Genomic DNA, 27,431 nt, shown 5'->3' with positions numbered 1-27,431 from the left:
GCCAGTCTGCCCCAGGGCCTGGCAGTGGGGCCAGGAAGGTGGGTGTCACCTGGGCAGATTAACTACAGGCCACGGGCCTGTCAGGAGACCTGAATGAAGTCCTGTCTGCACCTGGGACTCTACAGGACGTAGGTGTGTGTGTAAACAGACGCAGGGGGACAGAGGATGAGGGTGGGAAGGAACAACTGAGGAGAGGCTGGGGTGGGCAGCTCCACGACGGGGCTCACAGCACAGCAGGCCCTCCTCGGTCCCTTGAGGCTCGGATTGACAGCACGCGGGGAGCGGGAAAGCCTGGTTGGAACGCTGCTCCTCTACTCACGGACCGTGTGAACCTGTGCCTCAGTTTCCCCCACGTGACTGCTGCCCTCCCCGACTCACCCTCATAAGCGTGCTCTCGGCCAGGACAATACCCCAACCTTCCAAGCCGATGGGGGTGGGGGGGGGAGGGGAGGGGCCAGGGGATAGCGCAGAGCACGTGTGCCCTGGGCCCCAGGCAGCCTGCAGAAAAGATCTGCGGCAGAGACACGGTGCCGGGAGCCACAGAGCCACTGGCGACAGGACAAACTTTGGGCCGAGACCAAAGAGCCGCCATCAGAGCCCAGTGGTGTGCGGTCAAGTAGAGCTGGACCCGGACTTTCTCCTCCTGCTGGGAGTCAGGCTGCAGCCCCACAGCAACACCCACAGGTCCCTCCCGACCAAAGGGGGCAATCGCATGCTTCCGGTTTTCTACCCCATGTCCCAATTCCTGCTGAAGAAACGCAACGTTATGTACCTTTCTTAGAATATAAGCAGCACTTAAGTTTTCAATTGCGTTCCTCAGTTATTTAAAGTTACTTAAAAATTTTTTTTAATCTTTATTTTTGAGAGAGAGACAGAGTGTGAGCAGGGGAAGAGCAGAGAGAGGGAGACCTAGAATCCGAAGCAGGCTCCGGGCTCCGAGCTGTCAGTACAGAGTCCCAGAGCCCGAAGTGGGGCTCGAACTCACGGACCGTGAGATCATGACATGAGCCGAAATCAAGAGTCGGACGCTTAACCGACTGAGCCACCCAGGCGCCCCTACTGAAAGTTACTTTCATCAGTCGGTACTGTTCCTTTTTACCTGCAAGCCTCCTGCAGCCCCAGCTGCCACAGGCTCCTTCCTTATCCTTTCCCCCCTCGGGACAGCCTCGGGCCCCTCTCGCCGCTGGGGTCTCGGCACGAGTGTGGCTTCCCTGCGCCCCCGCCCAGCAGGCACCCCCCGTATGGCCAGCCTCCCCTCAGACAGAAGCTCTGGGAGGCCAGAGACCCCAGCCGTGCCTAGTGCCTACCTCACTCCTATTTGGTAAAAGAGCCCCGCACTGCTGCACGTTGTGATTATTATCCTGAAGCGCGAGGCCTTCCAGATGTCTTCTCCGTCTTTGCAATACGCTTTGATAGCATCAACGATCGTCTGGAGGGAGGAGGGGGGGGGGTCAGTTTACTTTCCAGAGAGTTAAGTGTTTCTTTCAATTGGACATAGTCACAGAGCTGAAAACAATTCTAAAAGATGATGTTGTCCTAGTCCCACTTCTTAATTAAAACTAAGTAAATGACTGAAGATTGTTTTCTTAAATCAAATATTTTATATTTTCATACCAACTTAGTCCATGTTCTACAGACTCTGGAGCCATGAATATAACACAACATCCTGGAGATCCTTCCCCAAAACAAGTGCGTACGTTTTCTAGATTCAGTTTCTTTTGTTAAGCAAACCAGGAATTTCTAATTTTCCCAAAGGGACAGCAGAAGTGCTGCTATTTAATAAGCTGCAAATGCTCATCTTGCAGAAGCAGCAGGAGAAAGGACTTCGAGTTGGGTGCGGGTGGGAGGGCCTCCATGGCAGCAGGCGGGGACGGCTCACCTCCTCAAACCTGCAGGTGGCATTCACCCGCACCATGGCGCCCGGGCGCAGCACCTGGCTCTCATGCAGTCGCAGACACACGAGGTCAGCTGCACTGTTGGAGGGCGCACACACCAATATCCGACTGTCCGGCAGAGCGTGGTGCACCTTTAACCAGGACACAGGAGAAACAGAGGTGGTAAATGTCAACCCGCCAAGTACGGACACGGGTCGGGAGGCTGACGCCAACGTGCGCGAGCTCACTACGCGGGTTTGGCCGTGTGGGCTGTGTGGGCTCAGACTCGCGCAGGGATGATTCTTCCCATCGGGTGCACGTGCCAGCAAGACACGAGGGCAGGCGAGGGAGTTCTCTGTCCTCCCAGACCCCAGGCTACCCTCCCAAGGAAGACACAGTGTCAGATTATTCTCGTGTGCACGGCTCGCGGTACGGTGCCAGCTGGACACTCAGCACACACCTGCTGATCTGAATCCCGAATGACACAAAAATACTACACGCGATCTCCACCAATTCAACTTTTAAATAATGGAAATACCAGAAACTTCTGCAGTACGGTGGCTGAGCTACTGTAACGGGAACTTATTTTCTGCAGCAAAATTTCATGATGTGATGAGTCAATGATGATTCTTTTTTTTAAAGTAATCTCTACCCCCACCATGGGGCTCAGACATCCCACAACCTCCAACACCAAGAGTCGTATGCTCCCCTGACCGAGCCAGCTGGGCACCCCAGAGCAACTGACCGTTCTAAGAATAGAGTCCTTTCTACATTCCATATACGTATATGTTTATTTACTCATTATTTCCACCTGAACAATTTCCATCTTTAAGTGCCTGGAATGATAGGCTACACTTTATTTTTTAAATTTTGTTTTATTTATTTGCTTACTTACCTATTTGTTTACATCCAAGTTAGTTAGCATACAGTGCAATAATGATTTCAGGAGCAGACTCCAGAGGCTCATCCCCTACGTATAACACCCAGTGCTCATCCCAACAAGTTTTCTTCTTAATGCCCCTAGCCCATTTGGCCCATCCCCCCTCCCACAACCCCTCCAGCAACCCCGGTTTTTCTCTGTGTTTAAGAGTCTCTCCCTGTTTTTATATTATATTCGCTTCCCTTCCCTTCCGTTCATCTGTTTTTGTACCTTAAATTTCACATATGCGTGCAACAGAGTCCTTTCTAAACTGATGAAATAAGCTTTGAAAACCCTACATGCTCCCATAAACAATACAGAACAGACTCAGCTAAACGTGAAGTAACGGGTTTTTGAGCCCGTCCCCCTTTCTGACTCTGCAGGAGCCGGCACTTCCCAAGGACGTGAAGGCCCAGTGTAGAGCCGAGTTTACTGGTGGCTGTGTCACCACCTGTGGTTACCTGTAAAACAGCCTCTATTATTGTCACTGTCTTCCCGGTTCCAGGAGGCCCAAACAGAATGTACGGCAGCGGGCGGCAGTCGCCACTGAGAATTCTTCGAACCGCTAACTTCTGGTTTTCATTGAGCACGGGATTGAAAAATTCCTTTTCTCTCGCCTTGGGGATCTGGGCTTCATTTACTGGATTCAGAGTGGAGAAATGGTGTTAGGCACAGCCGGAGCACGGGTCAGTACGGGCCACCATGACAGCCGGGACACTGCCAGTCAGGCGGGGGGGCTCCTCAGAGCCCACTGCTGAGGCGCTCTTTCTAACAGCCTCAACTCGGTCAGGCAGAGTTGGGAAAATCAGCTTAGCCGAGGGCAAGACCACCGGCCACTTAATTCATTTTTCTGCTTTACACGTGCAGTGTCACCTAGCACGTTGGGAGACACACTCTGGAAAAGGTCAACGAAAATGGCCCATCGTCACATCTCAGGTCGAGGACCTAACCTGAAACCTCACGTCCCCAGTCTCCAGTGGACACAAGCGTTCATTGCTCTGGCTGCGGTCAGACCGCACACACCTCCCGACCCGTCTCGCTTCTGCAGGAGCGGGCCGCGCCAGGGGTCGGCCCACAGGCAGCCCCTCGCAATACACACCCAGGTTACCTGGCTTTCCGGCAAAGGCTGCCAGCCCCGGTGCGTCCTGGGCACCAGCTTGCCTCTCCTTTGCTGCGTGCTTACTTTGGTCCTTCGTGGGTTTCCGATTCTAGAAATAATCACGCAGAAAAACGGCCTTAAAAAACCCCTCGTGTTTGTTTACACAGCTTTGAAGAGTGAACGTGAGCACTTGCTGACCACCTACTTTTTTTTTTCTTTTTTCATTTCTTTTTTTTGCTTTTTGCCCGGATCCCCCATTCTACTTGTTTCATTTATTTAACAGGTCTTTGCGTGGATCACAGGTCACGTAGTTTCAAAACATAATAAAAATACACGGCATCTGATAAAAAAGCTGCCAAAAAGGCGTATGTTTTTTTAAATCCCCTTACAAAAATAAACATAACAGACTAAATCCTGTGATGGCGACTCCAGAACAAAGGGTTACACGTATCTGACTAAGGTGTATTTTTTTTCTGCATCCTCCCCGCTGCACCTGCTCACCTACCAGGGAGATCCCGCAGCGGCTGAAGGCAAGTCCTGGGGTCCCTTGCTCCCGTGGAACCCCGCAGGCAAAACCCTTTTCTCTACAATGTAAACAAGCCCTCCCAAGGACAGCTCAGGTTAGAACTCACTCTGAGCATCACGCGCCTCTCAGGCACCACCAACGGCTGGCGGTGCTTCTCTACCAGTGGTGTTCCAAATCCTATAGGAGAACCGGTTCTGGGTGAATTGAAACATAAACTGAGTTTGTCCTGGACCGAGGGAACTGGTTTTCAAATTTCCCCCGTTACATACAATGCTGTAACACACAGCTTGGCACATTGATCACAGGACTGCATCACAGGATCACTTTCCTAGGACAAATCCTGCAAGGAAAATTGTTACTAAAAATTTCACTTAGGGGCGCCTGGGTGGCTGAGTCAGTGAAGTGCCTGACTTCAGCTCAGGTCATGATCTCGCAGCACGTGGGTTCAAGCCCCACACCGGGCTCTGTGCTGACAGCTCACAGCCTGGAGCCTACTTCGGATTCTGTCCCTCTCTCTCTCTGCCCCTCCCCCACTCACGTTTGCTCGCTCACTCTCTCTCAAAATGCAAACACTAAAAAAATTTAAAAAGTAAAAGTTTCACTTAGAAATTATACACACGTTGCCAAATTTTTGTCCAGAAGGACACAGCAATTTACCTTCCCATGCGGTGTATGCCTCTAAAGTGGCATGACAAGTACGGACAAGTTGTGTCACACGTACACACGACACTATCACAATTCGACAAACACTCCTGGGCTCATAAAACGTCCCCCGCTGTCAACAGAGCGCTTACAGTTCCTAGAATGCTTTGTACGCGGAAGCCTCGATCATGCACTTTTTGACATCTCTCCAGTGTGACGAACCGTCCTGAGGCCCACCTGTGCCACCCCTCTCACTGCTGAGAACCACTGCGCCAGGAGAACGTCACGCAACTCCTCTACCCACTTGCACGGGAACGGACGCTGGGCTGGTCCCGCGTTGGCCATGACTGACAGCGCCGCTGTCAACGCTTGTGCGTCACCCCTCGCACGTGCGTCGCCGGGGCCAGCGCCACGAGTGAAGCGCTGGGACCGTATGGCAAGTGCAGGCCTAGCTTTCTTCAGGAATTCTCTTCGAAAGCGGCCAGGCCACTCTGCATCCCCACCGGCCCGTGCCGGGCTCCAGCTGTTGCACACGCGCACGACCCTTAGCGTGGTCGGTCCCGTTAATTCCGTTTTCGCCATTTCAATACGGGTGTAGTAGCAGAGTTCACTGTGTTTTATAACCTGTGCTCCCTAGGGACTAACGTTATCTTTTCATGACTTATCATTTGCATACAGACAGTCCCTGACAGTGGTTTGTCTTGTGATGGTGTGAAAGTGGTACACGTTCTGTAAAAACTGTACTCGGAGTTTTGAATTTGGATCTTCTCCTGGGCTAGCGGTATGTGTGGTGCGATCCTCCTGTGTTGCTGGGCGGCGGCCTCAGCCCCTGGTCAGCCCACGATCACGAGGTCAACAACCATCCTGTACCCAGACAGCCACTGTTTGTCACTGAGAGTGTAGCACTCAGTACGTTACACGAGGTGTTCACTGTATCATCAACAGGCTCTTAGCGGATTCCACCCCACTGTTACGAGCGCGTCTGAGGAAAGCTAGGCTAAGCTGTGATGTTTGGTAGGTTAGGTGTTTGCACCGTCAACTTACGGTATTTTCAACCTATGCTGAGTTTAACAAGACGTGACTCCACTGTCAGCGGAGTAAGATCTGTATATTCTTTGGTGAAGTATTGTGTTCACGTCTTTGGTTCAGTTTTAAGAGCCTCATGCTCTGGCGACAAGCTGGCTGGGCACTTTGTAGCTGTTTTCTTTTTTTTTCAACGTTTTTTTTTTTTTTTTTTTTTTTTTTTTTTTTTTTTTTTTTTGGGACAGAGAGAGACAGAGCATGAACGGGGGAGGGGCAGAGAGAGAGGGAGACACAGAATCGGAAACAGGCTCCAGGCTCCGAGCCATCAGCCCAGAGCCTGACGCGGGGCTCGAACTCACGGACCGCGAGATCGTGACCTGGCTGAAGTCGGACGCCCAACCGACTGCGCCACCCAGGCGCCCCTGTAGCTGTTTTCAATTGAGCATTTCTTCAATTACTGAGTGTACACACTTCTCCGTTCTCAATACGTCTTTCCTCAGATATGTGATTTGCAAAGATTTTCAGTCTTGTCATCTGTCTTTTCATTGTCTTTAACCAGGTCTTTTGAACAGCAAAACTTACTTCACTGGAGTCCAAATTTATCAGTATTTTTTCTTTATGGATCACATTCTTAGCATCTTATCTAAAAACTCTTTATCTTACCTAAATATATTAAGATTTTCTATCACGTGCTTTTCTAGAAATTTTATGGTTTCAGGCTTTATATTTAGGGCTACGATCTGTTTTGAGTTAATCTCTGTGCAGGCTGTGAGGTATCATACCTCTGTACACAGACACCGACTGTCATAGCACCTTTTGTTAAAGGTTATCCTTTCCCTACTTTGACCACCTTTGCACGTCTGTACGAAGTCAATTGTCCAAATTCCCGGTCTATTTCCAGGCATTCCATTCTGTTCCACGGATACATTTGTTTATCTTGATGCCAGTGGCACACTGTATCGATTGTTGTAACTTTGTAACAAGTCTCCAGATCAGGCAGGGTGAGTTCTCCGAGTTTGTGTTCTTTTTCAAAGTTGTTCTGAAAATTCTAGGCCTTTTGCATTTCCATACAGACTTTGGAGTTGGCTTGTCAGTTTCCACAAAAATGTCTGGTGATATTTGGACCTGACTGGCACAGAGTCTGGAGGTCGGTTTGGGTTTTCTGATACATGAACAGTTTCTCTCCTCAGTGTTGTGGGGACTCCAGGGGTACAGTCTTGCACATCTTTTGCCACATTTACCTCCAATGTTTAAGAACATTTGAATGCTACCTTATACAGTATTAAAACTTTGATTCTGGGTGTTTACTGCTAGTGCACACACACACACACACACACACACACGCAATTTATTTTTGTATACTGACCTTGTATCTTGCAAGTTTGCTACTCACTCACTAATTCCACTAGCTTCTTTTCAGAGTCCATCAGATTTTACACACAGTACGGGTGGTTTTTATTTTTCTTGCTGCAGTGCTGGTCTACGACCTCCTGTAGTGTCGAATGTTAGTGGCAGGAGTGGACGTGTCTTGATCCTCATGGGAAAAGTGCATTTTGTCTCTCACCGTGTGGGTTTTTTGTAGGTAAAGGACGTTCCCTTCCATTCCTAGCTTGCTAACAAGCCTTTTGATCAGGAATGGATGTTGGGTTTTGTCAGATGCCTTTTCTGTATCTATGGAGATGATGGTTTTTCCTTTTTGGTTTGTTAACATGATGAATATCACGGACTGACTTTGGAGTGTTACACCGGCTTCTCATTCCTGGGATGAACCATTCTCCTGGTCTCTTTCATATACACACCCACACATATGTATATGAGTTCTCTCTCTCTGAGTTCTCTAGAGAAACAATCAACAGGACATACATGTATAAGCTAAAAAGAGATTTCTTAGAAGAAACCGGCTCATGTGTTGACAGAGGCTGAGAAGTCCGGGGTGTGCCTCTGGCATGCTGGAGACACAGAACTGATGGTCCGAGTCCAAAGGCAGGACAGGACGATGGTCCCACTAGAGGCAGCAGGTGTCCCTCCGGGCCTGCCTGCTCCATTCAGGCCTCCCAGGAGGGATTACCCGCCCCCCCCCCCCCGGCCCCCACCCAGTGTACCCACCCACCATCAATCCTGCCCAGAAACACGACTGAACTAGGTATCAAACACCCTGGGCCCCAGGCCAGCTGACACGTCAAACGTCAAGAGTCCCCAGGACTCTTCCTCAATCTTCTTCAAAATCTGCAGCCTGCAGTGACGTCACCTATCTCCTCCCGGATTCCGGTGACCTGTGTCTTCACGCTTTTCCCCCATCAGTCTTTGAGGTTTATCAATTTTACTGATCTTCTCTGAGAGCCAGCTTTTGGGTTCACCGATTCCTCTACCGTTCTTCTGTTTTCTATTCCACTGATTCCTGTACCAATGTTTATTATTTTCTCTCTTTTGCTTAGTTTGCATTTTGTTTGTTCTTATTTTTCTAGTTTTCTGAGGAGGAAGCTGAGGTCACTGACTTGAAGCCTGGTCACTCAGCACTGTAAACCTGCCTAACGAGGGCTCTGGCGGCCCCTTGGCGTTTGAGGTGCTGTACCGTCACTTTCACACTGGGAAAAACACTCGCTTATCTACTGATTTCTTCTGTGATCAGTGGCTTGCATAGGAGTGTGTTTTTGGTTTCTTGAGATTTGGGGGTTTTCTGGAGATCCCTCTGCTATGGATTTCTAACTTGAGTCCACGCGGTTAGACGATGTACCTCGTATCGCTTTCATCCTTTGCATTTGGTGGCCTTGTTCTATGGCCCCAAATAAGGTCAACAGTAGTGAGTGTTCTGTGTCCACCTCCACACAAAGTGTATGTATTCAGTTCTTTCCAGGTGGGGTGCTCTATAAACATCCCCCTGGGGCGCCTGGGTGGGCTCAGTCGGTGGGGCGTCTGACTTCGGCTCAGGTCATGATCTCACGGTTTGTGGTTTTGAGCCCCACACTGGGGGCTCTGTGCTGACGGCTCAGAGCCTGGAGCTTGCTTGGGATTCTGTGTCTCCCTCTCTCTCTGCCCCTCCCCACTCGTGTTCTGTCTCTCCTTCAAAAATAAACATTAAAAAAAATTTTAGGGGCACCTGGGTGGCTCTGTCGGTTGGATGTCCAACTTCGGTTCAGGTCGTGATCTCACAGCTCGTGAGTTTGAGTCCCGCGTCGGGCGTTGTGCTGACAGCTCAGAGCCTGAAGCCTGCTTCGGTTCTGTGTCTCCCTCTCACTCTGCCCCTCCCCCTCTTGTGCTCGGTCTCTCTCTCTCTCAAAAATAAACATTAAAAAAATTAAAACAAACAAACATCCCTCAGGTCACAGAGGCTGACTACTGTTCTGCTCCCTTGCACTGATCACTTTCAGTCAGTCTGTTCTGTTAGTAACAGAGGGAGGGGTGCTGACATCACCGACCAGCACACGGAACTTGTCTGGTTCTCCCCGCAGTTTTATCAGTTTCTGCTTCGTGTGCCCTGAGTCTGTTATTAGGTGCAGAAGTGCCTAGGCTTGTTAGGCACTCCTGAGATACTGTGACACCACCTTTATCCTCCCTATGTTCCGAAACCTACTCTGACATTCACACAGCCACCCCATCCTGTGACTGTTACTTTCTTGTTGATACCTCTTCCCATCCTTTACTTTTAACTTATTTGTGTCTTTATATTTAAAATGTGTTTCTTAGTGGGGCGCCTGGGTGGCTCAGTCGGTTGAGCGTCCTACTTCAGCTCAGGTCACGATCTCACGGTTTGTGAGTTCGGGCCCCACATCGGGCTCTGTGCTGAAAGCTCAGAGCCTGGAGCCTGCTTCCGATTCTGTGTCTTCCTCTCTCTCTGCCCCTCCCCTGCTCACACTGTCTGTCTGTCTCAAAAATAAATTAAAAAAACATTAAAATGTGTTTCTTATAGGCAGCATATAGTTGGGTCTTTCCTTTTTATCCAAGCCGGCAATCTCTGCTTCTTAACTGCCGTGTTTGGACTGCGAACACATGATGTGATTACTGACGCCGTTACATGTAACTCTCTCACTTTGCCATTTGTTTTCTCTGTGCCTCAACTGTTCTAGACACACAATTGTAGCCAGAGATGTCAACGCCCACTCTAAGTAAATCACTGCACAGGTGGGTGGGAATTAAGTCAGGTCATGGTACAACTGTCCATGTGTCCGTCTTTTTCTGGCTACTTCTGAATTGTTTTTATAATTCCATTTTATCTCCTTTGTGGGTCTAGCTCTTTATATTTGTTATTTCAGTAGTTGCTCTAGGATTTAGAGTATATATCTTTAACTGATCACAATTTACTTCAAGTAAATTACACTGATATGGTATAAGAGAAGTGATACTCTCTTTTCCCATCCCTTGTTTAGATCTACGTACGTTACAAACTACGTAATACGTTGCTACTAGTTCAAGAACTTAAAAAATCAATTATCTTTTTAAAAATTATTTAAGTATCACTTAAAAATGTTACCACAGTAAGAACATTTCACTTCAGATCTTCCCTCTTAAAAACGTTCCTATGTACAGTATAGCATGTAATGCAGGTCAGAGCTGTAGAGCAGACCCCCAGAGCTTGCCCCCCTGTAGGACTGAGACTTCGTGCTCACTTGTCAGCAGCTCTCCATTCCCTTCCCCCAGCCCCTGGAGCAGGCTCCAGGCTCCGAGCTGTCAGCACAGAGACTGACACGGGGCTGGAACTCACGAACCACGAGATCATGACCTGAGCTGAAGTAGGACGCTCAACCAACCGAGCCACCAGGCTCCCCGTGGGTCTTATCATTTTAGAGATCTCATATGATGGGGCGCCTGGGTGGCTCAGTCAGTTACGCATCCGGCTTCGGCTCAGGTCACGATCTCGCGGTCCGTGAGTTCGAGCCCCGCGTCGGGCTCTGTGCTGACAGCGCAGAGCCTGGAGCCTGCTTCGGATTCTGTGTCTCCCTCTCTCTCTGCCCCTCCCCTGCTCATGCTCTGACTCTGTCTCAAAAGTAAATAAACATTAAAAAAAAAATTAAAAAAGAGATCTCATATGAGATGGATCCTGTAGGACGTGGCTTATTTCTCTGAGTATAATGTCCTCCAGGTCCACCCATGTCATCACATTTTATAGGATTTCCTTCTGTTTAAAAAGTCAGTTACTGAGCGCCTGGGTGGCTCAGCTGGTTGAGCATCTGACTCTTGGTTCCAGCTCAGGTCACGATCTCACAGTTGTGACTGAGCCCCGCATCAGGCTCTGTGCCAAATACGGAGCCTGCCTGAGACTCTCTCACTTTCCCTCTGCCCCTCTTTGCCGTGTGTGTGCTCGCTTTTATCAACGTTTTTTATTTATTTTTGGGACAGAGAGAGACAGAGCATGAACGGGGGAGGGGCAGAGAGAGAGGGAGACACAGAATCGGAAACAGGCTCCGGGCTCCGAGCCATCAGCCCAGAGCCCGACGCGGGGCTCGAACTCACGGACCGCGAGATCGTGACCTGGCCGAAGTCGGACGCTTAACCGACTGCGCCACCCAGGCGCCCCTGTGCTCGCTTTTAAATGAATTAAAAAGTAAGTTAAAAACTCAGTTATCTTTTAAAGAGGATTTTTTTCTGTAACAAAAAATTCTTTACATGTCCATACCCACTTATCATTTCTGGTCCTTTTTGCTCCTCCAGGGAGGCCATCGTGTCCCTCTAGGGCGGTTTCCGTGTGCTGTTAGGGCTCTCGCGGCTGGTGGTATAGGTCAGCGGTAACTCCTGCCCCATCCTTCAGCTCAGGCACGTCTGGATAATTGTGTACATCCTCTTCATTTCTGAAGTGTAGGTTGGGCACAGAGTTCCAGGCGGACAGTGTGTCCTGGCAGCACCTTCCAGAGCCACCCCACTGCTATCAACAGGAAATCTGCTGCCGTTCCTTTTTCTGCTCCCTTGCTTATAATGAGACTTTGTTTCTAAGGTTTAGAAGTTCTTTCTAAGCAACTTTCAGGCATTTGATTGTCATGTGTCTTGGTGCAGTTTTCTCCAGATTTCTTGTACTTCAGGTCTGTTAAATTTCCTGGATATGTATGTAGGTTTATAGTTTTCATCGAATCAGGAAAGTTTCCACTGTTTTTTCTAGTATTTCTTACACTCCCCTCTCTGGGACTCTAATTGTGTGGATGCAAGGCTGTGGGTACTTGTCCCACAGCTCACTGATGCTTTTTTGGATTTATTTATTTATTTATTTTTTTAAGATTCTTCTTTATTGTTTCGCTTTGCTGAGTTTCTTTTTTAAGGCTTTTTTTTTTTTTTTTAACGTTTATTTATTTTTGAGACAGGGAGAGACAGAGCATGAACGGGGGAGGGGCAGAGAGAGAGAGGGAGACACAGAATATGAAGCAGGCTCCAGGCTCTGAGCCGTCAGCCCAGAGCCCGACTCGGGGCTCGAACTCACGGACCGCGAGATCGCGACCTGAGCCGAAGTCGGCTGCCCAACCGACTGAGCCACCCAAGCGCCCCTTGCTTTGCTGAGTTTCTATCCGTGTTCAAATTCACTAATATTTATGACTGTAGTCTCTAGTCTGTTAGTTGTCTGATACACTTTTCATCTTAAGACCTTGAGTTTTTGTCTCTAGAAATTTATCTTTTATTGTTTATATCTCCACTGAATGTGGAGCATACGTCCATGTCTGCTAATTACCACCACTGTTATTACTTTTTTGACTATTACAGAAGTTTACTTAACAAGAAAGTTCAATACGAAAATGCACAACCTGATTTGTATATAGTAGGAAAATGTTTATATAGTGGGAGCTATCGAGAGGGGGCACGTGGAAGCCACTGGTTTCTTCCATAACACACCCGTTGTTAACAATGCTCATTCCAAGGCTTCTAACAGGATGACACAATTTCCTGGAATTACCACCATTCCAATGTCGTTCTGTCGCCCACTAGTTACCATCTCCACACGTCCATCTTTCCCAAGATTCATGAAGGGACTGAACCCCCGCAATATTCCCTGGACATGCCTGCCACCATTTAATCTCAATGATAATTTCTTGTCCATACATTTTTCAACTTAGGAGGGTGAGCTTTGTTAATGGTGTCTACTCGGCAAGCTCAAAGACGCTCCCAGATGGAATTCGTGGCATCCTTCACGCTCCTGCATTATTAGGCCTGGCATACCGCTATTATTTTCTTTAGTCGATTTCAACTGATGGAATTTAAAAAAAAATTTTTTTTTTGGTATGGAAACCAATTTGACAATAAATTTCATATTAAAATAAATAAAGCAGCAATGTTAAGTCCTTAAAAAAATAATTTTTTTTTTTTTTTTTTTTTAAAGAGCACAAGCTGGGAAAGGGCAGAGAGAGGGTGGGGACAGAGAATCTGAAGCAGGCTCTGCGTGTTATCAGGGCAACCCAACGTGGAGCTTCGAACCTACAAACCGTGAGATCATGACCTGAGCTGAAGTTGGACGCTCAACCAAATGAGGCACCCAGGCGCCCCTGAAATTCCTTATTATGGATAATGTTTTTCAGTTTATTTCTGGATTAGATACCAGATGTTGTGAATTTTACACCTCGTGTGTATGTACTCCCGCAACTCTCCTTGACCTTGGCTGTGGGATGTGGCTGCACTGCTTGGAGGGCCACTCTCCGCTGGGCCCGTGGATGGGTGGGGCTGGCAGGCAGTGTAGGGCTAGACTCTGCCCACCCGCAGGCAACACCCTCTGAGGACTCTACCTGTCGCCCTGTGAATTCTCTGGCTTTGGGACCCAGAGAATTCCCAATTCCTTCCGGCACTGGGGGAAGGGTGGGGGTGGGTTCGGGCTTCCTCTCTGCTTTCCAGGGCTTCTTTCCCAGGCATGCATTCGTGACACAACTCCGGGGGGTGGGGGGGTGTCTCTGCAGACCCTTCTTGTCCTGTGCTCTCCCCCAGTCCTCTGCCCTGTGAATGCCATCCACCTTGTCCTTACGCTGCCACCAGGTGTGTCTCCTCAATTCTGTAGACCACTGGCCTCCCTTTCTGCTCCCTGGCCCGGGAGCTCTGAAGATCGTAAGCTGGGGCAATCACAGGGTCACCTCATTTGCTTCCTCTGTCCGAAATCACTGTCCTAGGACATGCGATACACAAGTATCTGAAACTGTTGTGTTGTGTGCTTTGTCTGAGTTTTGATTAGCTAAGGTAGGAAGGCAGATTCAGTCTCTGTAACTGCATCTTGGTTGATGTGTGGAATGACCTCAAGTTCATTTGCGACCTAGCTTATCCATAAGAAGATCATGTTCTGCATTTAAACATATTGAGGTTCAGCTGACGAGGAATGTGACCCACACAAACAGCACCACCTCCCCCACCTGGCACCGAGTCCCCATCAGGGTGACAGACCCTCCCTGAGAATCAGGCCACCGGGTGGACCGGCGAGCAGGGTGCTGCAGGTGACGCTGTGTCTGTTCCACTGAAGATCCTTTGCTACTTTTAGATCAGGTAAGAAAGAAAGGTGATTTTAATGGAAACTTTTTAATGTTTCCTTCATAGGATTTTCTGTGAATATGTAGGTAAGTATTCTAAAACTATCAGTTTTGCATTTTTGGAGAGGGGCTACAAAATGGTGAAAGAGCTTCTAAATATTAGAATTAAAATTTTGTATTTTTTATATATTTAAAGCATGTTCAAAAAAGCAAATTCGAACAGGACAGTACTATAGGTTACAACCCCCACCACAGACATGGAGAGTTTTTCTCATTACTGGAAACACAATGATAAATAAAACCATTTCTGTTTTACTCATATAAACATTTGGACAGCCTAGACGATAGCTGGCACAAAACAGGCACTATGTAGCGATTTATGGAACCGGCTTCCATAAGTGAAAAATAAACTATCTTTATAATCTTCATAAAGATTACAAATGTTGGGGTGCCTGGGTGGCCCAGTCCATTAAATGTCTGACTCCTGATCTTGGCTCAGGTCATGAGCTCAGGCCTTGTGAGTCTGAGCCCCACGTTGGGATTCTCTCTATCTCTGCCCCCCCACCCCTCCCCTGCACGCATGTGCATATGCTCCCTCTTGCTCTCATAATAAATAAACTTAAAAAAAAAACCCACAAAAAAACAAAGATTACAAATGTTAATCATTTGGTGGACGCATGTTCTTCCAGACATTTTCTATGCATATATAATCATATAAATGTGCCTGTGCCTGAGTGTACAAGAAAAGCATATACTTTTAAAATTAAATGATAAGCTCATATGAACAGATCTGCACCTTGGTTTTCTCCACTTACTGTACCGTGTAACTGTATATAAACTTAACACTAAATCTGTTGTACGAATATCTTAGGTTTTACTTATTTATCGTGAGACAGAACAAATGCGCGCACATGCATGTGAGTGGGGGAGCGGCAGAGAGAGGGAGACAGAGAATCCCAAGTAGGCTCCGTGCTGTCATCACAGAGCCCAACACGGGGCTCGATCCCACAAACCACAAGTTCATGACCTGAGTCAAAATCAAGAGTCAGACCAACTGAGCCACCCCAGCCGCCCCCGAATATCCTAGTTTTATTTGAGCTGTGATCTTGGGCTATATTTGAACGGCACCCCTCTCAAATCCCAGGCCATTGAGAACTGACGTACCGTCTACGAAATATTTCAAAGTCACCGAAGCAATACCTTGCTGGTGGGCTGTCCATCGCGTTTGGTGTCTTGTACGTAGTTCCAGTTTACCGTCACTTGGGGAGACTGTAAAATGACTTCTTCTGGAAACAACACTTTTAAAATGAGATAAGAAGGTAGGTGTTACTGAAAGCTTGAAAACGATGAATGAACGGCAGCAACCTAGGCTTTTCCCGTCTGGGTCCCGTACTTGGTTTCTCGGCTATGGCAGAACAGCAGTTCTGGGTACTGCTCACAACGGAGCCATGTGCCCATTTGGAGGCACAGAAGTTAATTACGTTACGAAGGGACAAGCACAGGGCAACGGCTTCAGTTTCAGTAATTTCCACACAAATTAAATAGTAAAGAGACACTGAAACTTGCCAGTGGCAAAGAAAAACGTTGGATATCACATAATTTTACTTGTCATACACGACCGAAGAGACTGTGTTTGACACAAAACTTTACACAGAACTTGTAAAAATACTCTGGGAAGAAGTGAACTATCGTTCCACAAAAATAATACCTTTGACACCTAAGTGGATGACGTGTTCAAGCGCAAAGTGACACCGTCTGCTCGTGGTCCTGCCAGAGAGAGAATATCAAACAAGTCACCTCCAGTTTAGAAATACTAGCCTAGTACTGGTCGTGGAAATCTAACCTGTACGAATACTTATAGAGGGGCCGTCTTAGAGTCAGAGCCCCCGAGGTTCTCAGAGGCCCCGCCAGGGAGTCTGGAGCGCAGGGGCTCACTTTTCAGTGGGTGTCTGTCTATACACAACATGACAACATTAGGAGTTTTACAGAAGAACTTTAAACAGAGACATCCCATGTATGGGGACAGCAGGGACTCCTTCCTTTCTGGGAGTATTCCTCTTTTAAATATATAAAGAGAACAAGTAGGGGGAAAAAATGGAAAAACAGCCTAAAATATTAATACCACTACCTCAGCAACAAAGTAATTTTTATTGTAAAGATTTAAACCTCTGAAATCCACAACTCAAAGTTAAAACATAAACTGAGGCTTATTAACAATTTTAAGACTCTGAGTAAAAACTGATCCGAACCAGGCAGCATCCCAGGCAGCGGACAGAGGGGCTCCGAGGAGCTGTCCGACGCGAAGGACTCCCGCAGCCAGAAGGCAGCGGGCACGGCACGAGAGAGTTATCCCGGGAAAAACAGGGGGCCGGCTCCCCCCAGCTCGCTTTCCGCGGGGGCGGGCAGGGGTCCGGCAGGCGGAGCCTCACCAGTCCTGACCAGTCCTGACCAGGCAGTTCCCGACCGACCAGCCTAAGATTCCGTTTCGGGGGGAGCCAAACCTGTAATCGCCTCCCAGTTTGGTGATGTGGCACTCAGCATAAGCCACTCCGTTGTGGGCCTGTCTTGTTTCTTAACACAACAAACAGAATTAAAAACGTAAAATAAAACCTCATCTTCAATGAAATGAGATGACCAAAGCTCCAAGGCACAGTTGAAGATGGACGTCTGTTCCAGAAAGAACATCTGGCCTTCAAAGAAGCAAAGGTACAAGAGCTGCTCCATACCAGCTCAGAAATCGGGCCGCATACAGGTTTCTGGAAAATTCAGACTTGTGAGCCCAAGGACCAGGTGATTGTTTCTCACCTGAATCATGAGGTGTAGAGCAGACACTTCACGGTCGCCCTCCGGTGAGTCGTGGGTAGGGGGTGGGTGGGTGGGTGGGGGTGTGAAGCTGGCAAAACCAAATGCACAAGCACAGCCCTCAGAGGCCCTTCCTCTGGGGCCCCGGGCACGAGGCTCCTGGCAGCCCCGCTCTGTCCCCGCAAGGAGTCTTCACACACAGTTACCTGGGATACAAGGCACTCAAGCAGATCAATTAAAGGGGAAGAAATGGAGGAACGGCCAGGCCTTCCCGGGGGAGGCTTTCCAAGCTCCGTGCCTGGCGAGCCGGGGCCATTCCGCCTCTGCCCGAGAGGCAGGAGGGGAGCTTCCGACACCTTTCAAAGGGCACAGAAGACTGGGACATGTAACAAAGGTAGCGCCAGGCAAACTAGACAAGCTGGTCACCCTGCAGGATCACGGCCTTCCTTCTAAAGAGCACGCCAAACGGGAATAAACCGTTTCTCAACAGATCCCAGAAGCACACCACAGGAGGAATTCACCAAAATAAAAGTAACATGTTTTTCATCCTACACAGACAAGAAAGGTCTGATCCGAAGTTATCCAGTGGAAATACTTCATCTCATGAGCACGCCGAAGGTAAGCAATAATGATCTCCAGAAATGCCAAAAAGGCAATGAGCGTAATAGCTTAAAGTGGAGACCGATGAATCATTTCCCAACCTGACTGATCTGAAAAACAGCAAGATACTAAGCGGTAAAATCCTAGAGGTATTTATTTGCACTAAAACATGAAACAAGTTAGAGGTGGAAAACCATGAGGAAAACACTAGACAAGAATTCCAAAGGAGGACAAAGAACATAAAGGAAAAAACACAGAAAGCTTCGCTAAGTGCAACCTACGGGTGAAAAAGAGACTCCACGCTGCCAAGATGCCAATTCTCCCTACATCCACATCACTGTGCAGACACGGAAGACGATTTCCTGCCTCACTATTCCTAACAGCAAACACCTGGGAACCGAACTGGACCCTGGCTGGGTGACTTGTGCTCCGACCTTCCACAGGACAGCACTCAGCACTCACCCAGCACCAAACTCCAAAATCACAGAGGAAGAAAGGTCTCAAGTCAATGACCTCGACTTCCACCACCAGAAACTAGAAAAAGGAGAGCAGATGGAACCCCAAATAAATAGATAAAGACCAAAGCAGAAGTCAATGAAATAACAAGTAGAAAGAGCCTGCAAAATATGAATGAAATCAAAAGTTGATTCCCTCTTCCCTCATAAGGCTGAACTGAGAAGCCTGGAGCCAGACCAAAGAAGGTAGGTATTCCCACTGTCAGGCACGAGAGACGGGGACATCATCAGTACGGATTCGGAAAGTACTACTACTAAGGAAATACTAGGATATTTCACGCAAATACATTACTTGGATGAAATGCACAAATTCTTTTTTTATAAGACACATACTGCCAAAGCTCACTCCACACACAATTGGTAACCTAAATAGTTACTGACTTATTAAAGAAATCAAATTTGTAGTCAGAAAGTTTCCTGCAAAGAAAGCTCCAAACCGAGAAGGCTTTACTGGCAAATTGCACTGAACGTTTAAGGAAGAAGACCAATTCTACATACTCTACACAAACTAGCCCCCAAAACGGAGGAGAAAGTGATGATTTTTAACTTATTGTGAGGCCAACATTATCCTAATACCAAAATCAGAAAAAAGATAATTTCAAGAAACCACAGACCAACACACCACATAAGCACAGATGCAAAAATTAATAAAATTCTGGCACATCATATCAAATGATATATTAAAGGAAATTACATTAGGGCCAAGTGAGGCTTATTCCAAAAATGCAAAGTTGATTTTACATTAGAAAACCACTCAGCATAATGGTCTTAATAGACAAAAAAAAAAAGGAAAACCACATGGCCACCTGGATACAGAAAGAGCTTCTGACAAAACCCCATACCCAGTCATGACCGAACGCTCGCAGAAAACTTGAGGCCATCTCCTCAACCTGAGGGAGGGCTGAATACAAACGGCTTACATCCAGCTCACGTGGTGCCTGACGTTCAAGACTGAATGAACGCTACACCCTCAGGTTGGGAACAAGGCCACTTCCGTGGAATGCTATTCTAGCCAGTGCAGTCAGGCAAGGAAAAACAATGCATTCAGATAGGAAAGGAAGCAGTAAAGCTCTTTACTTGAACAAAAAGACGGTCTATGTAGAAAATCCCACGTAATCTGTAAAAGCTACTAGAACCATCAGATGCATTTAAGAAGCTCTCAGGATACTAAACTAACGTACAAAAATAAACTGCATTCGTGAACAGTAGCTAGAAGCAATTTTAGGTTAAAATTACTTACTGTTTACCACAGCATTACGTTTTTTTTGAGGGCTGGAAAAGTCTGACAGAAGATAAGCAAAACACTCCCAGTGAGCAGTACAGACACTGGTCAGAGAAATGAAACACAGCCTGACTAGATGGAGAGAGGGACCGTTTTCAAGGGTTGGAAGTCTCGATATTAAGGTGTCAATTCTCCCGTAAACGGACCTAAAAATTCAACGTAATCCCAATCAGAATCTCAACAGGTGTTGCGGGAACACCAAAGACCCCAAAGAGCCCCCACAGCCTGGCAGACGAGAGGAGGAGGACCAAGAGGAGGGCTTCTACTGCCTGGGCTCAAGACTCAGCAGCACGAGAACACGCATGAATGGAAACGAGCACATGGAGAGGTGCTCAGCTTGACTCAGGAGGGAAACGTGCACCCAGGCCACAGAGAGACACCACCTCCCAACTAACAGAAGGACCGAAATTAACAGACTGACCGGCCCAAGGGTTGTGAGCAGGTGGGGCGACGGGACCCTGGCACAAGCTGCTGGAAATGCAAATGGTGTAGCTGCTTTAGAAAACCGTTTGGCACTTCTTTAAGAAGCTGAGTGCCCCCGCACCACAGGACCCAGCCATCACACCGCCCCACCCAAGAGAAAGGGACCTGTGTCCATCCAAACACCTGTACGCAGACGTTCACAGCAGCTCTCTTTGGAATGACCGACGTATGGAAAAACCCAAAGTCCACCCACAGGTGACTGGACAGGTGAGCTGTGGCAGATCCCTCTAACGACACGTACTACTCAGGCCTCAAAAGGAGCCAAATCAGAATCACTGTTACACACCTGACAACTATCACTTTCAAAAAGGCAACAAAGTCATGTAACAGTACGGTCAAATCTCAAAATAATTCTGCTAAGGGAAAGAAAGATGCCAGGCAAAACACAGTAGGTCCTGTACGTTTCCATTTATGTAAAACTGTACAAAGTGCAAACAAATTAGCGACAGAAAGTGCTGCCCGTGGCCCGGGAACGGTGGGCGGAGAAGGAACAAGGAAGGGGCACAGGGAAGTGTCTGCGGTGGTGGATGTGCTCTTTCACGGGATGTACACGTCTAAATCCTCAAACCGTACGTTTCATCAGGCACAGGTGACCACACGTACGTTGTATCTCCGTAGGCCCACTTCTTTTCTTTTTAAAAAAAATTTTTTTTTCAACGTTTTTTATTTATTTTTGGGACAGAGAGAGACAGAGCCTGAACGGGGGAGGGGCAGAGAGAGAGGGAGACACAGAATCGGAAACAGGCTCCAGGCTCCGAGCCGTCAGCCCAGAGCCCGACGCGGGGCTCGAACTCACGGACCGCGAGATCGTGACCTGGCTGAAGTCGGACGCTCAACCGACTGCGCCACCCAGGCGCCCCGGCCCACTTCTTTTCAAACAGGAAACTTCCTATGGGAAGTAAGCACTCACAGAGACGTGCGGCCCACCTGCCCTGTTCAGAGGCCCCCCCCTCAGCTCTGTTCAACCCGCGGAGCAGTGGTGCTGCCCATCTTCCCGTCTTTCTTAACAAGTGGGGAACATACATTTTTTCTGAAGTGAGAATTCTGGTTTTCCGTAACTTAACGCAAGCAAGCAACCTAAACCCTAACCGGGACGGGCAGAGGCTCCAGAGGCAGACAGCTCCAGGCTGTCAGAGGTGGCAGCCGGGCTCGTGCTGAGGTGCCCGCCGCTCCCACCCGGTCTCTTATTTCTTCCACCCTCCGCCTGGCCGCCCACCAGCCTGCTCAAGACCTGGGCCCGTGTCTGTCCGTGCGTCTGTCCGTCCGTTCGAGATCGCTGCCTTCCAGCAGCCCCTTGCTGCCGGTACCAGGCCCACAGACCCTCTGGCTCTTGGACACCTTCTCTCTGGCTCAGCCCCACGGCCTGTCACACCTGCCCTCTGTCCCGCGTCCTTCTGCAGGCCAACTCGTGCACCGCCTTCCGCCCGTGCTAGCTCTCTTCTCCCTCCCCGCCTCCTCCTCCCTTTCAGTGGGCCCACCGTACGGGCCAGGGGGACACTCAGTCAGAAATGTCCACGGACAAATTGGCTCTTTCGTCCCGCCAAGGACCCCTGTCCCACCTGGCCAGGTCCACCTCCTCCCACACATGCTTCCTCACCCCTGTAGCCCCTGCCATTGCAGGGGCTCTACTGAGCTGGTTTCTCTCATTTCAAGAACCGTCCCCTTCCTGGACCTCACCTAGCTCCCACTCCCCCCACTCTGCTTCCACGGCCAGTAACGGCCTCTCCCTGCTGACCCTCAACCCATTCACGCCCAACACACTTCGAGCTGGTGGCAGTCCCAACACCCAAATGTTCCTTAAATAAAACTAATATAAAAAAAAATCTCCCATCTATCTTAAAATTAGCACCTTCTCATACTTAAAAGATACAATGAAACAACAAGCAACAGATCTAGAGAAGTTCTCCGTAGCATGCCTACCCAGGAACAGCACGGCACAAAGGACACAGAAAGGACTCCTACAAATACCAAAAACCAAATTACTCAGAAGGAAAAGATATGAGCCAGTATTTCAGAGAGGAAGAAATCTTGTGGCCAAGAAACATGGAAATTCTGAACTTTATATGCAGTCAGAGAAATGCACCTCCAGACCATAAGGAGACATTATATACCTAGCAAGCTGGCACAAATTTAGAAGGCTAACGAAGCCAGGTTTGGGCTGGCATGGATCAAGAGGTTCTTACAGATACCGGTTCTGGGGATCTCCGATGTCACCACAGGTAAAAGCTGAAATGTACATCCCCAAACCACAGTCTCACTTCTAAGTGTACGGCCCAGAAAACATGAGTGTCTGTGCACAAGGAGGGAGAAGGTGCCCACAGAAAACCTTCAGAGCAGAGACAGGGCCGATGCCCGTCCACACAAGTAGAGTAGTGGACTCACCCGGGGGGGGGGGGGAAGAAGTAGGTGACACTGAACAGTGACACACAACATGGAGAATCCTGGTAACATGCCAGTGAAATCCTCCTAGACACTAGGGACCGCAAGCTCAAAACAAACCCAAAAAATACTTGGGGCGCCTGGGTGGCTCAGTCGGTGGAGCGTCCGACTTCAGCTCAGGTCACGATCTCGCGGTTCGTGAGTTCGAGCCCCGCGTCGGGCTCTGTGCTGACGGCTCGGAGCCTGGAGCCTGCTTCGGATTCTGTGTCTCCCTAGCTCTCTGACCCTCCCCTGCTTGCGCACACTTTCTCTCTCTCAAAAAATGAATACGCGTTAAAAAAAATTTTTTTAAATACATTTTTCCTGTGTGTGGGTGTATGTGTGTGTATAAAGATGCACAAACTGTTGTTTTTTTTTTTTTTTAAAGCAAGGGAGAAACAAATACAAAATCCCAGTTAGTGGGGGGGGGGGGGTGCAGTGGATGAAAAGGAGGGGACGGCAGGTTGGCAGGGCCACTGCTCCACGCTTGCAATGTGGTAAATGACAAGATGTCAGCGTACTTAAAGTCCAGAAACGAAGGAAGAGAAAATGTTTGCAACTTTGGAGTCGTGACCTAGAAACACGAACAGCCCACGCTGCCTCCCCCACCCCGGCACTTCCGGGTGGAGAGACGGACGGAAGAGGCCGCTGCCATCAACAGCAAAAACGCGCTTGCAGGAAGAGACACCGAAAGCCTCACCGGTTATATGTAAATTCCACATCCATGGGTTCAAAGTTATATGCTTGTTCAAATTCTGGGTTAAGTTTAAGAGTTACTTCTTCTTCGTGAATCTAAAAAGGAAACAAACAATTTAATTTCCATACTTTACATTGGATTCGTTGGGACAATCTTCTATCTTTATCTAGCAACACATCATGAAACCTTTACAGATTTGAGCTACACTTGGGCATTTTAAATCCCTGCAAAAATAATCAAGAGGATTAAATCACAGTGTTGTTTGGTGTCGTTACACTGTCCACACGGGAGGACCTGGTCGGTGGACGCACCCACACCAGCACACTTACTGAGCTTCTCACTGGCTGCACCCTAGAGATCTGGGCTCTGGGGAAACAGTGTGCCACACAGGCCATGTCTCTGAAGGAGACGAGAAAGCAAACAATGACCAATGCAGCGAGGGGTACCTGCCGCAAAAGCACCTCCGTAAAGAGGTCATTCCAAGACTTCCCCTTCCAGAATAGGGAACTATGCATCCTGGGACCCTCCAGCCAAAACTAACGCCTGCACAAAGCTGTTCCTGGACAGGCGGGGCAGAAAGGGAATTTCTAAGGGAGCACGGGAGGAAACAAACAAACAAACAAAACAGGAAGGCAAGCCCTGAGTTGAAAAGGGGTGCAAACTGAATGAGGGCTGCCAGGCGGCGCGGGCTTCACGGAGGCCAGGTGACCGGAGCCGGCTGTAGTTTGTGCCGAGGCCGGCAGGCACACGGGTGGTGGAGCTGCCCCGTCAGCAGGGCCCCTCCTTGCAGCAGAGCAGAAGCCACAATCCCTGTGGATGGAGGGGGAGCCCGGCACGGGTCCCCAGGTTTCCCAGGGATGGAGACAGATGAAAATGAATCTGTAATTAAAGATCAGCAAGCACACAAGGAAGCAAATCTCCAAGAGTGAGGGTCAGCAAAAACAGCCATCACAGATCTGGGCCTGAAGGACTTCACACACTGACACAGTTATTTCTAGAAACCTGAAATACTACATATGAAATTTTTTAAAAAATCCATAAAGAAAAAGATAAACAAACCTAATATAAAAACTAAGAGGGCAGGATACCCGGGTGGCTCACGGTCGAGCATCCACTCTTGATTTCAGCTCAGGTCATGATCCCAGGGCCATGGGGATAGAGCCCCAAGATGGCTCTGCACTGAGCATGGAGCCTGCTCAGGATTCTCATTCTCTCTCTCTCTCTGCCACTTTGCCCCTGCACCCCCCCACCCCCACTCATGCTGTCTCTAAAATAATAAAACAAAAAAACTCACACCTCTCTCCCTCCAAAAAAAAAATCCAGGGCACCTTAATAAATCAAGCAGAGTGCTTGGAGATGAAAATCATGCTCAATGAGATAAACTAAGCAGGAAAGGAGAACATGACCATGTCTGTTTCCAGGCACATGCTCCTGGCGACAAGGAGGCCCCTCTGTGGAGGTGACTGTGGTGGCAGGGGTCAGTGCTGGGGCCCCCCGGACCAGCATGAGTACACAACCTGCCAGATGCACAGTGGCCTCACTCTGGAATGTCCCCACCAGCTGCTGCCAGGGTGAGAACACTGGGCCGCCTGTCAAGGAAGAACCAATCTGACATCAACGGAGTAAGTAAGTGCTCATCCTGGATGCGTGTCCTCTGCCCACCACACCACCTGTGGGGCTCTCCTGAGGGGCTCCTGAACCATCATGGTTTCCTATGCCACTGCACTGGCCAAAAATGAAATTCTAGAGAATCAAGTACAGCGATGGGCTGAGGCCTGTAGAGTTTACTAACTCGACCATGAATTCCATCACTCAGAGGCAGATGACTTTGTGGAATATCCCACCGAAGGATGAGTAAGGGTGCTCGACACCCCCAAGGCTTCAGTGTGGGTTTGTCAGCTTATGGTGCTGGCGCCCCCCCAACCAGTGTTCAGGACCCAAGGGGGCCTTGTACCTTCAATCTGTGGCCTGCTGCTTCTGAGGCTTTAGTCCCCAGGGCTTCCTCCCTGAGGGGCACAATCAGGTCTACTCTTTGGAAGCTAAGACTGCCAGTTGGCCATAATGGGCTCCTCATACCTCTTGGTCGACAGCCAGAGTGGTTACAGCTGGGGAGGTTCAGGCTAAGGGGCCACCACTCTGCAGGGGGAGAGAGGGCAGCTCGCTGTGCTGCCACATCCCTGAAGACAGTCAGCGGGGGCAGCTGGCAGGGCGCCAAGGGTCGGCTCCCTCCCCCGTCGTCCTACAGCACTGGTTTCACGACCAGCCGCACTGGCCAGGGCTGGCGCTGGTGTGCTGGTGCAGAATGCGGCAAGCGTGCCTGCGGAGGCCGGATGTCGCCCCTCTTGCAAATCCTTACCAGACCCTTCTAGTCCCCGCAGCCCATCCCCACTCCAGAGGCAGGGCTCTGGTGCGTCCTCAGTTAGTTTTCTGCCTGAGGCAGCGAGCAGGCTTCCCCTGACCCTTCGCGGCAGTGCTACGAGCAGGGTGGCAATGGAGACCAGCTGCCGAGTCACACAACCTTGCGGTGGGCCAGGAGGGGCTAGAAAAGCTAACAAATCTCCACAGAAGCAGTAAGAGCTGCAGACTTTTAAGTGTATTTTTCCTTCCGAGGCTCTCTCTTCTGGAGCACATTCAGGATGCCCAAATTTGACTAAATGCAAACATCACAACTTACACATGATATATTTAAAAGGTAAATATGGCTATATGGCTTACGTGATTGAAAATTATAGGACTTAAAAAATTTTTTTATTTATTTTGAGAGCACGTGTGCGAGGGGTTGGGGGGGGGGGGGGGGGGAGAGAGAGATAGAGAGAGAGAATCCCACCCAAGCAGGCTTTGAGCTGTCAGCACAGAGCCCAAGAGCCCAACGTGGGGCTCGAACTCATAGAACTGTGAGATCACAAGCTGAGCCCAAATCCAGAGTCAGACACTTAACTAACAGAGCCACACAGGCACCCCAAAAAGTACGTAATTTTTAAAAAGCTATTAAGTTCTCTTTCTGCATCAAATTTATTTAAGTATTTACTTTATCCTGCATCTTCTGAAGTACCGTCAAAGCCTGAAAAAGCGCCTCTGCCCCAGCCAGGGTGGGCAGGTGACCCCCGACTGGCCGGAAGGGCTGGCCCAGCACTAGCGGAGCAGGCGCGCCTCTCACCTCAATCACATAGCCGATGTACTCGATGACATGTCCGCTGTACTCTTGGCTTTTTAAGACCAGCTTATCACCTAGTTAAAAAACATAGCACGACATGTAAAACGATAAAATCACAGAGCTTTGCTGCTGTACTATAAAATCAAACGCTGTGAACAAACGTCAGCGGGGGTCAGCTGCTTAGGAATCGTGTCACCACGGCCAAAGCGCAGGGCTGGGTGCACGGAAAACTCTGAGCCAAAGCAAAGGAAGGGAGACGACGGGACTGCAGTATTGCGGTTCACACGTTCTCCCCCAAAGGGGGTCAGCGTCTGCGGTCCCTCTAGAAAACAGGACACGTAACAAACGCACCTGCGTACAGAGAAGGCCTGCTTTCAGCCAGTCCTGGGACCTCCAGAACCAGCAAATCCCCATTTCTTTTCAAGGTGACCCCACTCATGTTATACTCTTTCAGTTCCATTTCTGCATGAATCTCCTCAAGCCAGAGCAAAGTCGAAAACTTCTCCTTGTAGTTTGACATGTTCAAAAGCTGAAAAAAAAAACCCCAGCAAGTTAGTGAGAGCAGAGTCACATGTCTGACACGCCCGTATCCAGGAAAGCGGCAGGCACTGGAGCCACTGTGTCCAAGCTGCTGAAACTCAGCGGACTGGGGAGATGGCAGCTTTCAGACACTGACCACCACCAGCATGGGACAGTGGCCCGTGCACCCCAGGGAGCCTCGCGACGGCCCCGGCTGCCACCTGAGAGCTGCCAGGCCCTGGCGCAGAGGGCCAGGGGAGCTGTGTGGTCTCTGCATTGAGGGCATGGAACTAGGGTCCCCTCCGGGCTGTCAGCCGAGCACTGGTCAGTGCACGAGTATAGGAAACCATGTCATGTTGGGACACCCAACTAATGGGATAAGAGCAGGGCTCGACCAGCACCCGGGCTGCCACCATTCTCTGGGGTGGGGGCCGTTCTGTGCGTCGTCGGGCACTTAC

At 49.1% G+C, this 27,431-nt stretch overlaps 2 protein-coding genes across 4 annotated transcripts in view; both read right to left on the bottom strand.

The window, feature by feature from the left end:
* Positions 1-27,431, bottom strand: part of MOV10L1 (Mov10 like RISC complex RNA helicase 1) — a 73,048-nt gene that overhangs the window by 11,483 nt on the left and 34,134 nt on the right. For 2 of the 3 annotated variants that reach the window (XM_049626549.1, XM_049626547.1), the window contains exons 11-19: positions 26,806-26,983; positions 26,458-26,528; positions 23,304-23,395; positions 16,212-16,270; positions 15,704-15,801; positions 3,893-4,001; positions 3,255-3,433; positions 1,880-2,026; positions 1,308-1,429 (exon numbers count right to left, since the gene is read on the bottom strand). In XM_049626549.1, coding sequence (XP_049482506.1) covers positions 1,308-1,429; positions 1,880-2,026; positions 3,255-3,433; positions 3,893-4,001; positions 15,704-15,801; positions 16,212-16,270; positions 23,304-23,395; positions 26,458-26,528; positions 26,806-26,983 — 1,055 coding nt within the window. The remainder of the gene's footprint in view (positions 1-1,307; positions 1,430-1,879; positions 2,027-3,254; positions 3,434-3,892; positions 4,002-15,703; positions 15,802-16,211; positions 16,271-23,303; positions 23,396-26,457; positions 26,529-26,805; positions 26,984-27,431) is intronic. The other variant, XM_049626548.1, reaches the window with a different exon arrangement.
* Positions 12,718-13,198, bottom strand: LOC125919733 (small nuclear ribonucleoprotein G-like). Its single transcript, XM_049626575.1, has one exon. The coding sequence runs from the start codon at positions 13,096-13,098 to the stop codon at positions 12,910-12,912; it is 189 nt and encodes a 62-aa protein (XP_049482532.1). The 5' UTR covers positions 13,099-13,198; the 3' UTR covers positions 12,718-12,909.

The sequence above is a fragment of the Panthera uncia genome, chromosome B4 (assembly GCF_023721935.1).
Source record: "Panthera uncia isolate 11264 chromosome B4, Puncia_PCG_1.0, whole genome shotgun sequence".
Lineage (NCBI taxonomy): Eukaryota > Metazoa > Chordata > Mammalia > Carnivora > Felidae > Panthera > Panthera uncia.
Note: the sequence above shows the minus strand (reverse complement) of the source record. Positions and strands in the feature narration are given on the sequence as shown.

Coding starts and splice junctions, on each gene's coding strand:
- LOC125919733 (XM_049626575.1), bottom strand. CDS start 13,098: ATGGACAAGAAATTATCATTGAGATTAAATGGTGGCAGGCATGTCCAG.